Raw genomic sequence first — 15,201 nt, 5'->3', positions numbered from 1 at the left:
TTGTAAATCATTTAATTCTTTTTTTTATTTACATTTTGCACAGTGTTGCAACTGTTTTGGAATTGGGGATGTATTTGAAGGTGCTAGCTTTCCACTCAATTCACATATTCCTTATTCTACGCTCCCCATGTCTACTACACATCTATTCTTGGCAGGTGTCGAGCCGTAGTACCTGCCTAGCAAACTTGAGACCTTTCTGGCTGTTCAGCACCAACTTCTGCCATATGATCGTTTCTTCCAGCGCCACCACTCTGTTTGTGTTTGTGTGTTTTTCTGTTATCCAGATGGAGAAGTTGGCAGCACATGCTGACACTGTGCTAAGAGTAAAAGTGCCTGTCAGTCTGCACATGCCAAGTCTTACATTATATCCCTGCGCCAGAGCCCAAAGACACACGCACACATACACAGGCGCACACACGGTAGAAGTATAACTGTGTGCAGCACACAGCGTAATTTTTTTTCCACGGGAACATGTCTTGGATGACGAGGAAAAGAAAGAATCAGAGAGAAAAATTTGGAAGCGGTGGGGACAAAGTCTAGAAGAAATTTATTTCATATTCATAATACTCTCATACATCTTCTTCATCTTTAAATAAAACAGGCAATGAAAATTACAAGCCCCAAACTGGGCTTAATGGTGAAGGTTACATAGTGACTTAGGACATGGCGCAACACTTGACAGAGCCAGTAAGAGCAAGAAGCAGGCCAGAAGAGAGCAGGAGAAAGGTGAGCGATTGCAACAGGATACAAACAACGGAATGTAAATAGGTGATATAAATAACTCCCAGCTTGCACATGCAGTTCCATACTCAAGTGCACAGACACACACAAATGCATATGCACTAAACTTACACCTTGAAAACAATAAGCGACAAAAAATGTGCCATTGTTCTGTTCCTTGAATACATCCTGCCTCTCCTCTCAGTAACACAACAGGACTTGCAATGGGGCTTCTTCTCGTTTGAAGCTTGACTGGATGTCAAGTTCTCGATTCATCTGATCCTCATGACAATGTTCATAGCTTTGAAGTCCCAGAGACGCAGCTCGGTGTGTTTAGCCGCGTAGTGACCCAGTCAGCTTATTGTAGTCACGGTGACTAATGATGTTAATCTTCTCTAATGCCATTACATCCCACAGATTTAGCTTAGTTATGTCATATTATGACCACGTTCAAGTAAAGAACAAGTGTTGTTCTCGCTCCTAATTTTGTTCTTTGGACTTTCTACTGGAGGGTGTCAGAGATTTGCATATGGGACAAATCAACTTTCTATTTATTTTGTAATTACAGTGTGATACATCGACACTGTAGGGAGCTGAAATAAAGACATCCTTTCTAGGTTATATGGTATTCAGTTAGCTTATAGGTTTTTATTTATGTTTTCTGCTATATTCACGATTGTTAGCAAACTTTCTTTAAGGCTTTTCTTACAGTTCTTTGCCTCTGGGACCACTTTTTATGACAGTAAGCAGTTTTTGCTTACAAAAAACCCAATGTCAATTGTGAGTAACATATTTTAGATTTTTAACAATCACTTTTTCAGTAAGGTGCTTGTGGAAAAAAAGAAACCATTAAAATCCTGCAGCTTCTTAATTTTTTTATGTCCAAACTTCTTTTGCTGCTTGAATCGAATTTCAAATGTTATGAGGTGTTGATATTGGACATAGAGAGATGTTTTCACGCAGCACAGGCACACACAAGGTCTAATCAAAATCGCAAATTTGCACCAGGTGGCATAGAGAGAGGAAAAATCTGCAAAAAAAATCTTAAAAGAGACGATTCAAAGTCTCTTTAAAAATAGGAAAAACCTGAGAGGACTTGCAGAATGAAAGTGAATGAAACAGTACGCCTGGTAACAGTTTCACTCCTCCTCCTACTGTGTGGTGAATATTTGTGGGTTTCCCAAAAAATTCCATCTACTGTATTTGTATGTGAGTAATGCAAAGTGGAACTTGGCTTTGCATTTGGTGTGAACACACCATAGCTGTCATTTTTCTTCTTAGTTATCATCTCCCCAGAATAAACACTTTATTTTCATTTAGTTTTTTTTTCTTTAATTGGAAGCTTTCTGCCTTAAAGCAACCTTCCCACTTTCACAACTCTCACAGTGGCTGATATGCAGTATGAAGGCTCCATATAATGAGCACAATTTCAAAACAACTCTTCTGATTCTTATGAATCGGCAACTTGTGGTGTAAACGTATTTAGTGCGCAAAGTAAGACCATTTCCAATCACATTAGAGAACGAGGCACAGCGACTGCAGTTATGTATGCGAGTGCAGCATGTATTCTCGCCACTGGCAGCACATTTCGGTTTAAGAAAGCGTGCTTGCCCGGGTAGTGAGTGCAAAGAGTCGGGTCAGATGGCAACTGCTCATTTGCTGTGCATGCATTGGATTTACCTGCTCTAGTGTCACATGTGCTTAATCAGACCGCATGGACCTTGAACTCTGGACATGGCAGAGAAAAGACATTTTAATGTCCAAGCTGTCTGAGTCAGGTATTTGAATTCTTGTCTCTTTGCCAGGAAATGCAGACAACAGTCCAGGACTGTTGCTGATGTGTGAAAATGGTTTTTAATCTATCCTCTGGTATTCCTCCATCAGCCCTGCAGCTTATGCACAATGTACAGATATTAAAATCAGGGCATATTTCCTACATGCAAAATGTTAAATCAGTCTTCTTTGCAGCATTGGTTCTATCACACAGCACTTTGCCAACCATGAATTCCCCTCAGCTTCTGCTATCTACAATATGCATGTCTCTCTTCTCCTTTTCCAACTTTGTGTTTAACTTCAGGCACTATTACCCACACAAGGCCCCAACTTTGAAGCTCACACCCACCGCTTGTCTTTGAAGCAGATGTAACTGTGGATTGTGTGTACAAGCCAGATGGACCAAACCTCAGCACGGTTACCACTAGCTACCACCTCTGTGGTAAGGAACACAGCCCTGTTAAACAGAATCAATCTATGTGCTTAAGGAGTGAGGTCCTTTTGAGCCACACAGACAATCAAGGAAGGAAGGTTGTGGAAGAAAAGAAAAGAAAAGAAAAGAAAAGAAAGGAAAAAGGAACGTGTGTGTGTGTGAGTGTGTATGTGAGCAAGGATAGATAGAATGAAATGACTAACACAGCCTATAATCACTATGGTAAGCCTTTAACTATATAGGAGCATCTCCAAATGTCTACTCTTGGCTTGTTCTGTGGCTCGCCTAACAACAGACATAAATATGCTGCAGACACAGAATTCCAGGAAGACTCTTTTAAGTCCATAAGCGGAGCAGCAAAATGATTTTAAACAACTCCAAAAGCATAATGATGAGGGTGGCTCACATACTGCACAAGACTGCATTCTTACTGTAACGTTATTTTTTAGGTATATAAAACAGCCCATGCAAAGCATTTTCCATTTAAGCTCTAGTGAGAAGAGCAGCTGTCCAGATTGGAAGTTGTGCAGTGGTGAGCTTGGGAAAGGCACAGGCTGCATGTGTTTGCTCATGCTATCACAGGCTGCTTTGTGTTTACAGATGTTTTAACGGTTGTTGAGGAAGACCAGGGCTGCAATACCACAGTGGTCACTGGGAACCATTTCAACATTTGAGGTGAACCAAACAGAATGTTCGATGGTTTTGACATCACCTGGCTATCAGCAGTTTTTCCTGAGAGCTTATCAGAAAGGTACTGTAAAAGTGACAGAGATAAAGATATTTGATCCACTTTGTTAACAATGTCAAAAGGCCCAAGGGCAAAGACACAGAGCTCAAAACGCATCCTCAGAAATTAGTCTCAGCTACACCAAATTTAATACCTGAACTACGAACCTTTCCCTGCTTCCTCGCCTCCTCCTGCCACATCACAAAATATATGAAAACAATAACGGGAAGGCATAGAAATTATAACCGGTTACACGAACATCAACTATAAATAACGTTTCAGGCCCGAGCCAAAGAAGACGGATCGATTTACAACAAAAATCTGAGAAAGAACAGCTTCTTTTGCACCAGTACTGGCATCGGGAAGAGAAATAACAATATGTTCAGCACTTGAACTTTCAAACTTGATTCCACTTATTCCTGTCCATAAAAATCAACCTAGAGAGCCTGTGTACCATCCTGAACATGTATGACTGAATTGCAGCTTGCCATAATTAAGTATAAAGTAGTTTTAGAGCAGTGAACAGAGCGTTGGAGGGGGACTGACCCCCACACACTAAAGAAGTCAAAGGTGAAAAGTTACTTCTAAGACATTTTAAGCCAGGAATCAATTATTTTTATAGGGAAAAGAAACTTTAAAAGAGGGAAGGAGAAGAACTTTAGCTAAAGAAAAGATGGTGAAATGTTAATTTATTGTCACTGCGTTTCAGATCGCTGCAGATTGCATAACAGCAAATGGAAAAAAAAATAGAAAAGACGCACTAGTGTGGACTTGATCTTAATTTGGCCGGAGAAAACACGATGAGTTGGCATTCTTCGGTGGATTCCAGTGGTATTTTTCCATCTGTTTCTCATTAAACCCATACAAAGGAAGATGAAGTGTCTTAGTAAATTGGCAAGCTATTTCCCTGTTTAAGAGTACCGAAGATATGGCAAAATTACAAAAATAAAACTACTGCTTGATTCCATTTATTGGTTACTCAATCAATAAAACTGTGTACTGATAAATAAGTCAATCAAGCTGTGTTTTCTTGAACATAATGTCCTGCAGGTTCTTTGTACTCTCTGCTTACAGCAATCTGAGTTTGCATTCTAAAAGCAGGAAAACGCTGCACACTATTAAATGTCACCTGCATCAAAAGCACTGTAAAAACGAGGGGGAAATAAATTGTCCAATGCTGTCAACTGCACTATTAATAACTTAAAATAACATATAAGGCATGCCATACCTTCCATAACCATGCAGACATGATGTGCTGCGATGCTTAGGTGCTCTTTTTCAAAGGCAATCGAAGTACAGAGAGAGATTTTACTAATGCAAATCTAAGGTAATGATAAATAGTTTGCATGTAATACGTGCACGTGCAAGTGCAGGGCCAAAATCAAACAGTTTAAATTCCACTAATGTTTCTCCAGGTAACATGCATGCTTTTCATTCTGGCAACAGGTGCTGCAGCAGCCAGCAGGCTGCCCAGAGATGGCCTGGAGATCTTAGGTCACTGACTCATGCTGTCTGGCTCACCTTTTAATGGCAATGAGCAGATGCACCTAAGAATACACTCAGAGCACACTACCTTGCCAAAATGTAACTGGTTTGCACGCTTTAAGTGTCATTAAATGTATGCAAATTTATTTAGCATCTGATTTAAATTATATGCCTTTCTCTGGATCAAACAAAAATATTCAATCAACAGACTAAGACAGAATTAAGCTGCCTGCCGATGGTTAAGCTACTAACTCAATCTTTTTGGACTCCAATCCTTACCATAATAAACTACAGCCAATTAATTTGGATGGAAATAAAATATTTTCATCCAAATGTACACAACTATAATCCCAATAGATGCCTTAAAGCCACAATGTACTGATTCATTGCTTCAACAAGAGTCAATTCTGTTTTATCCAAGCTGAACCAGGTCCATCTGCAATAAAAACTTTAGTCAGAAAATGCCTTCTTATCCGTCTTCCAGAAGTAATCCTCATAAAATACAGCCAGGAATGCAGACACTGCCGCACAAGAGATTTTCCTCTTGATCACCTTCAACTGATCACTTTTTGGGGTTGCTAGGAATTTCTCAAACCTGTTTGTTGCAGAATAAGCACAATTTTTTCCAGGTTTGACACTTTTGCCTTAGTTGTAGTTGTTTCTATCATTTCACACTTATTTTGTGGTTGTTTGCACTTCAAAAACTACAAAAACTACAAGTTTTTGGTTCCAAATGGTAAATTATGACAAAATCATCTCATTCCCTCATCTGCAGTATTCTTTCACCTAATTATTTCAGATAGATCAGTGGCACCTGGGTTAGCTGGCTGAACATCCTGCATCATCCTGTCCCTGGACTTTGACAGAGCAGCCCCAGTCATATATTTACCCCGAGTCTATTGATCACTATCCTGCCTGACAAGCCAGATCAGGAAAATGCAGCGTTTGCTCAACAGTGAACCTTTCCACATGAATCTGAACAAACAGCATTCTGCAACTGATGTCTGACAAAAGACGTGATAACAAGTGTCAACAACATGCTGCACGCAAAACACACTTGTTAATATTTGATGAGGTGAACATAGAAAGAGTGAAGAATGATATTTTTTTTTCTCACATGTTATTTCTCCCTCTAACTGGTTGTGACACAAAGCTGTAAGAACACCAGTAACTTACCTGATGATGTCGTGTGGTCCCAGTCAGTGAGAAATGTAGATCCTGGAGAGGGCAGCCAATCCAGGGAGGAAAGGATGAGAAGAATCAGGAGATTAGAGGAGGGCGAGAGAGCCATGATGCTGCAGAGAGACAGAGGGCAGAATAAGAGAGGACAGAGACACTGTGATTATAATTATCAGCTGAACTCCATGGTGACACTCCCATGTGAACTAGCCTCCTTCCCCCTCTAACGCCATCTTTTTCTCTCTGGCCTCTGAGCACAATTTGTGACTGCTATTTATTTTCAGTTGGTGTACATGAAACCAAACACTGGACAGGATGTAAGGAATTATCACGGAAGTTTGCAGCGGAAGCATTTCAAAGTTGAATGTATGAATGTGTGTTGTTTCACTTTGTGTGAACTCTAAAAGAAAACATTTTTTATCATTTAAGAAAAGATCTCAGTAACTATTAGTTACAGCTACTTGAAATAACTTTTTCATGACGTACACTCTACCTTCTGACCGTTTAGATGGTTAAATCCATTAGTTTCACCAATCGATTACATCATTAGACAGATATATGCTCCTGAAAGCCTGTTATTACTTAGCTCCATGTTTCTTTGGTTTATTAAAAATAAATGTGTCAGTATTGAAAAACTGATGCACTATTACATTTTAAGTTATTAGTGGAAACAGATGTGAAGCTAAACTTCCAGCAAATAAAAAGCAAAATTAGCATTTGTTTGGAATAGCTGTTGCCACTTGAGTGAATAAAATCATGTTCCGATCCATGCTTAATCATCCAGGTGAGGAAAGTCCAACTTAATTGTGTTGATCTGAATGTAACATTTGCAGTGGGAAAAAATGTCACATCTGTTTGAACAGAACCAACTTTCTGGAAAAATCATGTTCCTTTTGTCTCAGTTGGGAATTATAGATCTTTGCTCAATGAGAGTTATTAGCGTTTTCTGTAGGGTAGGTTTCTGATGGGTAAGCAAAAAGTAGTTATCTGGAAAAGATGATGATAAGCGTGTGGGTGAACCAAAACAAGTGAAAAAAATAAAGAAGGATTGCATGCTTAAAAAAAAACCCCAACAAAACTCCCCCAAAGATGTCAATACCAACAAACTGGCTTTTCAAGACCAAAATATATCAGATAGAAACCAACAAGTAGCTTGACTTTGGCATTTTGGATCTAATTATGACACCCTGTTTGGCAATTAATGGCAATTTTAATGTATGACACAAAAAAGCAAAATATCCTTTAAAAAAAAGCCTGTTGAGGCTAAATTTGTAGAAACTGCATTTCCCAACAAAACTTCTAACACAACCTGCCATCTTCGGAAAGCATATATTTTAGTAGTTTATTTATTTGAAAATATGATGGCAGCTAATTCACAAAAAGCTCAATAAACCAGTGTTAGAGACAACCTCTAAATATAGGCCAAATTTTCAGTCCGCACCCTTGGCTATTTACAGCTTTGGCTCCATAACTTTACTGGGCAGCAAACAACCCCATCCCCACAGGATACATTTGCCTAAATTACGTGGTCCAAGTATCTTAAGATTCCTGAATCCAAGCTTATCTCATTTTACCTTCTACATTATCTTATGTAATCTTGTCTTATCTTATCTTGCAGGTCCCAAGTCTGGTACCTTAAAAAACCCTAGTAACAACACAATCTCTGGATCCAGCTCACTAGCCCATATTTACCACACTAATCATCCATTTACTTGATTCGACTTAGATTTATTACACATTAAAAAAAAAAAGGTCTAGATTTAAGGAAAAACAACATCTCAGTTTGACAAAAGAAAAGGTTTTCATTTCAGGCTTTTAGTCCAAGGACAGACTTAATCCATGTCAGTAAATCTGAACCATGAAGCACAACTAATGCAAGAACAAATGGAAAAAAACAACAAAAAAACTAAACATTGCAACATGGACAAAAAAAAAACAAGAATCAACATAATTTTGCAACTCTGGTTCGTCACATGTAACAAATTTTTTAATGAACGTGGCAACAGACAGGTCCACTGTTCGCAGTCAGTCATATCTGTGCTGATGAATTCCAAGGGTCCAGAGGTCATATAAGGCCAAGTTATACAATGCAAGAATTCATGGCAGAGAACTGTCAAGAGGCAAGCTCATGCGGACTTACTTAAATGTTTCTCAAATGAATTTCATATTTTTGGCTACCGTTCTGTTGAACAATTATTAACCTGTCCGATAAAAACTTTCAGATAAGATTTTTTTTTTTGTTTTTTTTGCTTGTTTGTTTGTTTTTTCCCCCTAGGAAAAGTTAAGTTCATTGCACTTCTTTTTAGCATATTTTTTTTCTTCTTTAACATTCTTCCAGTAAAACTACTAAAGTGGAGCAAAGGTGGGTCAAATGGCCCCTTTACCCCAAAATATGTCCTGATGTTAATCCGTACATTAGTCTCACCCTTTCACATCTGGAAGCATCTGTGAACATCCTGGCAAGGCTGGTGCTTCTTCTCCATCTTGTGCAAGCCTTTCCCCCATTTTTCTTCCTCTCTCACCCAATTACAAACTCACAGGCTGACAGGAAGAGTTGTCTAAGCCAATCAGAAGAGAGGGAGGCTAAGCCCAGGCCTCTTGGGGTCCCTTGGTAAACATTTAAGGCCTGCGTCCTCAACCCTCCTCCCACTACCTCTGCCCTGAAGCATACACACACACACACACACACACGTGCATACAACATGAACACATCACACATACTAAGGCACACAGATGCACATCTTGACTTGGCACCCCTCTGCCAGCACCATGCCTCTCCCATGTTTCCTTAAATCTACTATAATCATCTATGTTTGTTCTAAAGAAGCTGACAGTGGAGGCAGAAGCCAAAGAAAAAAAAGGTTAGGGGGTGAAAGGGCACATCGTTTCTGTTAGTCCCTTCTATAACTGAAGAAGGACAACATGTACACAAACACTCGCACAGCAATGTTGCAAGCTAGAGTTTAGTTTGAGGTTCTTTTAGAGAGAAAGCTAAGAACAGAAAGACTGTGTAGTTGGGACTCCGACATTCTGTAGTCAATAAATATTTTCTATGGACACTAATTTCATAATCTAAATTTACTTATGTGCACTGTTGGGTTTTTGAATTGTGTCTTAGGGCAGGGGAGTACAAGCAAGTCATTCCAAAATACAGTTTTTCTTTTATCTTCAGTGTCCACAATAACTTGTTTTTGTATTAAAATGGAAAAAAACATACTTTCTTTTTAAAGACTCGACATCCAAATCATAGACTGTATATAGAAGATGGGCAATGTAATAGTAATGACATTGTTTTTTGGACTACTGTGCCCTAACGTTTTGTCTTTATCATACTGGCACTCCTCAACTAAAATTTTTTGCAGACATAAATGTCCAAATTTATTTGGGTAAGAGGATAGAGTGTTAATTTATCGGACAAAACCAGCACCCCGGAAAACTAAAAGCTCGATAACCCCAAGAGGCCCGCTTAGTTTGGCTTCATGTTAATGACATTCGCAATACAACACAGAAGTCAGCAAAACATTCTGTGCTCATGTCCACATATAATACAACAGGAAATTTGAAATGAGATTTAGCATTCGGTCATTACAAGAAAGAAATTCTGCTGTAAGGTTTTCAAGGCCATCATGAAACCCTGATTTGGATTACGAAGAAAAGAAGGAAGAATTATTTTATTCACTATAAATATAACAGATGGGGGGGGAGCTTTGGGCAATTTGACCTGCATTTTTCATTTTCCCCACTTCAGTGTTTTATTATTTTGTGGGGCATTAAAGAAAAACTAATGTTTAAAAGCTGTAAATGGCCAGGCTCTGAAAAACAAAGATTGAGGTATACTGAGGTGATTCAACTTTGACAGAATGCAAATGAATTAACATTTTCACATTTCCACAACAAAAGTGGAATTTTAAAATCATAGCTACTCTGCTAAATGCTACAAAATATTTATAACAATTGCTTGAGACATTAAAAAGTATCAAAGTTTTTGAGCACTGTGATTTAAAGAGTGGATCTAATACTCGTTTGTATCCTGCCCCAGGATGCACATGCATGCAGTAAATTATGCATGATTTTATTTTTTTAATTAGATTTCTGATGTCCCATGAGCAGAAAAATACAATCAATCTTGAAAGTCTGTGATGTAAACAATGGAATTTTTGTGGAAGAAAAACGTCTAAAGGGCATCTTTAACTGCATACAGTTTGAATCATGAAATAATGATAGCATGTCAGTAAAAGTCATCGCCCTGGGAAGCTTTAAAACAAATATAATTTAGATGCCAGATGCCAGACATCTACAACGTCTTCAAAACAAGACAAAGTAAACATAAACAACCAAGAAAAATGTGGAATATAATGTTATGGAGCCGTGATTTTTTTTTCTCACCAGCAACCCAACAGGCCTGTTATTTATGGGTTCATGGAGCGTGTCACTGTGTCTCAACATGGTTTAGCTATACTTTGTGACTGAAGGACAATAAATAAACATCATTTGGAAAATGTTGTGGCAGAAATTATAGTCATTTTAACAAAATCTATTCAAACAATGACCGTGTGGTGCGTTTGAGTATTCATATACAAAGTGCCCCTCCCAAGGCCCACTACTGGTTCCGGTAATACACATCAGCAGGAGTGTACTTCTCCAAAATCATACCTCAGTTTCTGGGCCAAAGCTACGGGGTTTTCTTTAGAGGGGGGGAACAACACAAAATGATTATGGCGGAAAAAATTATTCCTACCACAGGCCTGATCGCTTGACAATCATCATAATGAAAACAAACAAAAAAAACCAAAACAACTAAACTACACTGTTTTGAGATATCTCCAGTTCATTTAGGACCTGAAAAATCTTTAAACATTACAGCTTTCACCAAACTAGCATAATTTAACCAGCTATAACAACTCCACAGGAGCATTGCGGTATAGGAAAATGGAACCACAATGCATTATTGTGGATGATTGCAGTGCAATTTCAGTCTCCGGTTCAGAATTGTTATATCTCTAGATAGCATGCAAACATTTTTCCTTAACTTCAACCCCAGCCTCAACATTTTAGTAAATGTAACACTTCCACATGAGTCTGCACATTACACCAGACACTAGTGAGTGAGAGTCTACCTCGGCAGAGCCAATCAGACGAGAGTAAGGACCTGAAAACAGCAGCAACCAGCTCCTCTTAATAAACCTTGTGCTGCTGGATGTATTTACATACATTTCTTTGGAAATCAGTATATTTGTGAAGAAGCTAGGTACATATAAATATATATGTCATTTTTAACCTGTGCACACATATGTTTGTGTGTCCACTTCCCTATATAAATATGGCTACTGGATGGTTCTAACGTCCCCTACTCTTATTTCATAAGAGAGTGCGGAAAACTCAGAGTCAGCACATTGGCATGAGAAAGGTCTCTGCTGGAAGCAGATCAGGTCACACATCTGCAAACCCCGCTCATGTCTATGTGTGTGGGAGTCTAGCAAGGGAAAGAGTGGGTGTCTGTGTGTATATGCATGCATATGTGTATAAATAAAATCAAGCATGCATGTCAGAGAGAGAATGACAAAAGTAATGAGCACAAGCACGAGTCCAGCAGAGACAAATTGCTTCACAAAATTTCCAGTTGTGTTTGTGCGCACACGGGCATACAGCGGTTTGTCTAAAGCTATCGATTATTAAATGTTTTTTGTTTTAAAATCGGGTTTTTCATCTTTTACAGGTGCCTGACGGTGGTAAAGCTGCTACTCGTCATAATTGGCAATTTCAGAGACAGTTTTTAAAACATTCATCAGAACTGGAAAATTAACTGTGCCATTAGGCGTTAATGATTTATTGTGATTTACTGAATAGTTCAAATTCAGTGGTCAAGGTTTTGGAGTTCAATCTAATTTGAAGGAATCAAGTCTCTATCCTGTCTAACCCCCCCAGCCCTGTTATTTGGACTAAGTATATCTGTGCACCATGTACCTTTCCCATTTGGTCTAAATCTGCTGTTTCTCTCTGTATGTCAGACACACACAAGCACATTCGGAAAACCACGACTGAAGCCCAGGTGTACATGGATGTGTGCAAAATGTAATGGTTTCCAGAGTGCTGTTGAGCTGTCAGAGGTTTTGGAACATAACAGCTGTACTTAATGTTGTGTGTGACGACAGTGAGACACAAACTGATGGCTGTAATGTCTCTTAAAACTACTCGCCTCATGTTTTGAAATTTCTTTTCAGCTGCACAGTAGGGGCTGGTGTGTAATTGCTGTAGTTACACAGCTTCTCGCCAAATGTCTCATCACTGCTTTTCTCTGCATTAATGCAGAAGTGATCAAATAAAACATCCAACTGAACATGCTTTAGCTACATTAGGCTGAATATTAGCAAGTTATGCTTCTATAAAAATTGATGTGATGTTTAAGAGACACTGCCGATGATTTTTTATATCTGTATTTACACAGAGAATCGATTATGGGTAAAACTATAAAGTAAAACACTGTTTTCAAGCAATTGCACAAATGGATTTATGAGATTCTGAAGTGAAAGTAAATATGGTTCTTCTAGAAAATAAAAGGCACAAAACACACCGAAAACACACAACCTGAACTGCTCGAAGTGCAGATGGCCACAAATTTTGGGTGATGAATAAGAAAAAGCGTAGCTGGAACTCTGCCTTCTGTGTATCTCATCAGAGTGCAGTGTGTGTCCTAATCAAAACTGCAAAATGAGAAACATTGTTCTCCTGTAGTTCGTAAAACGGTCAAGCGTTCACTGATGAAGAGCAAACATACTGAGATTAGAAGCTTGCGAAACTGCTAAATGCATGTGCTGTTAATAAAAAGGCAATAAGGAGGAAAAACAAAGTCCCAGACTACTCTTTTGGCAGGTGTTGGATGGTGGTCATTTTTCTGGAATGATATAAACTCGGTTAACCTATTAGTGCGAGGCTAAATCAATTACCATTTCTTAATATATTGCAATCAGTGAAGTCATTTAGTCAGTAAGAAGCTTGATTAAATGATTGTTTTCAGTTCCTCTTAACATTATAGTGCTGGTTTCATATGATATTGAGTGTCTTTGGATGGTGCTGAATCCAAGTGAGTAGTTTAGGTAAATCACAGCTCATTATTAGTGGGATAAAAGAGAAAATATTTAAAAAGAAAATTGGCAATTTCTAGAGAAAATCATAATATTTGTAGTCATCATGCAGTACTTTTCACCACCACTCACAACCACTAGCACTTTATATAGCCTCTGTAGAAATTATCCACATATCTCACTTACCTTAACTGCACTACTGTATAGTTCTGTGTAAATAATCATTCTGTACATACAATAATTTTTAATCCTACAACTGTTTATAACTTGCATAGTTCACATTTCTGTTTAACTGTATATCTCATATTTCTGTATAGTTTTTTATTTCATATTCTGTATAGTTTTTTTCATATTTATAGCCTGTACATAGCTTGTACTCACTACAGCCTGTACATACTTATAGTTATAGCATATTCATAACATACTTCATACCGTGTACATTATAACATACCATAATAGACCCATTTCTGTAATATACTTACATATCTATATTATTGCTAATATATATTGTAATATATCTATATCATGGCTAAAGCACTTCTGGATGGATGCAAACTGCATTTCGTTGCCCTGTACCTGTGACATGTGCAATGACAATAAAGTTGAATTCTATTCTAATTCTATTCTATTCTTTTCAAACTTCAGAAGCCAAAGAAAGCTCACACTCCACAATCATTAACAACTCACAAAAAAAAGATCCCAGCAAAATTTCAGATGAACTAAAAAGTAAAGAATCGCAGCATCAGCTCTTCCTTGTCTTTATTCCCCCTTTAAGTCATATAATTCACTCCACGTTTTCCCCCAGGTGTGCCACCCCCCACCACCCACATGCCCACCAATGAAGCCTGCGCAGTTTAAGAACCGCTGTCCTAATGTCTTGCGACCACAATAAAAGATATAACTGTACAGATATCATAATCACTCAATTCTGAATTTGATGCATACAAAGACACCAAAAAAAACAAGCACGTTCTAAGCATTTTAGAATAGCTTGATCACTTTTTAAAGAAACAGCACTTCTGTCTCATTCCAGATGTTTGTATTTCTCCACTGAGGTTTCTGTATTTATCAGCATGCTGTTTAACACAGCGGGACTGTACTGTACAAACACCCCGGAGCTGTAATTAACGGGACTTTAACGGGTAACAATAGAAAAGTATACATCCGTCACATCCAGCTATGGCTGGCATCCCATCCCAGCTCTCCAAATTTCTCTTGCAACGCCAAGTTGCAGCACAGAAAAAACAAATCCCATGCGTTGTTGATTCTGCTGTAAGCTCTTATTAAAAGTGCGCATTGTGTCACCAGTAGAAGAAACGAGTTTGTGATGGGTTGGAAAGATTTTTTTTCTTGCGTAAAAGAAGTGCTGCATTTAAGCAAAGCCTCGAGACGTGCATAACATGCTTAAAACGTGGAGATTTATGGGCACAAACAACGCATTTCACTCTTTAAAAACATAAACTAACTTACTTCTTCCGAAGCGTGGAGCTGAAAACTGCAAGCACGGCGCAGATTTACTTTTCAGAAGTTGCTCATCTGATGGCCAGCGCAAGCACTAACGGGTTACGAGTCCTGCTTCTTCACTGCAGACTGCTCGGTCCGACTCAGACCTTACCGGGACGACTTTTACATATCACTCAATCTCAGGATCGGACGCGTGCTTTCCTGGTGGGGTTTTTGCCTTATTTGCTGCTTATCGTCTAGACCACTTGGAGGGGTAGAGACACGCTACGTCGCTTAAACAGAAAAAGTGGGCAGTGTGTTTCGCGCAGCGATCAAGCGCCCTCATCCGCCAGCAATCC

General features: G+C 38.7%; 1 protein-coding gene across 2 annotated transcripts in view; it reads right to left on the bottom strand.

Annotated features, from left to right (window-relative positions):
- Positions 1 to 15,201, bottom strand: part of ghra (growth hormone receptor a) — a 28,897-nt gene extending 13,696 nt beyond the window's left edge. Inside the window, 2 exon segments of one of the 2 annotated variants that reach the window (NM_001279601.1) lie at positions 6,315 to 6,433; positions 14,870 to 15,201. In NM_001279601.1, coding sequence (NP_001266530.1) covers positions 6,315 to 6,429 — 115 coding nt within the window. In that variant the 5' untranslated portion in view covers positions 6,430 to 6,433; positions 14,870 to 15,201. 2 annotated transcript variants of the gene reach the window in all.

The sequence above is a fragment of the Oreochromis niloticus genome, linkage group LG12 (genome assembly GCF_001858045.2).
Source record: "Oreochromis niloticus isolate F11D_XX linkage group LG12, O_niloticus_UMD_NMBU, whole genome shotgun sequence".
Classification (NCBI taxonomy): Eukaryota; Metazoa; Chordata; class Actinopteri; order Cichliformes; family Cichlidae; genus Oreochromis; species Oreochromis niloticus.
Note: the sequence above shows the minus strand (reverse complement) of the source record. Positions and strands in the feature narration are given on the sequence as shown.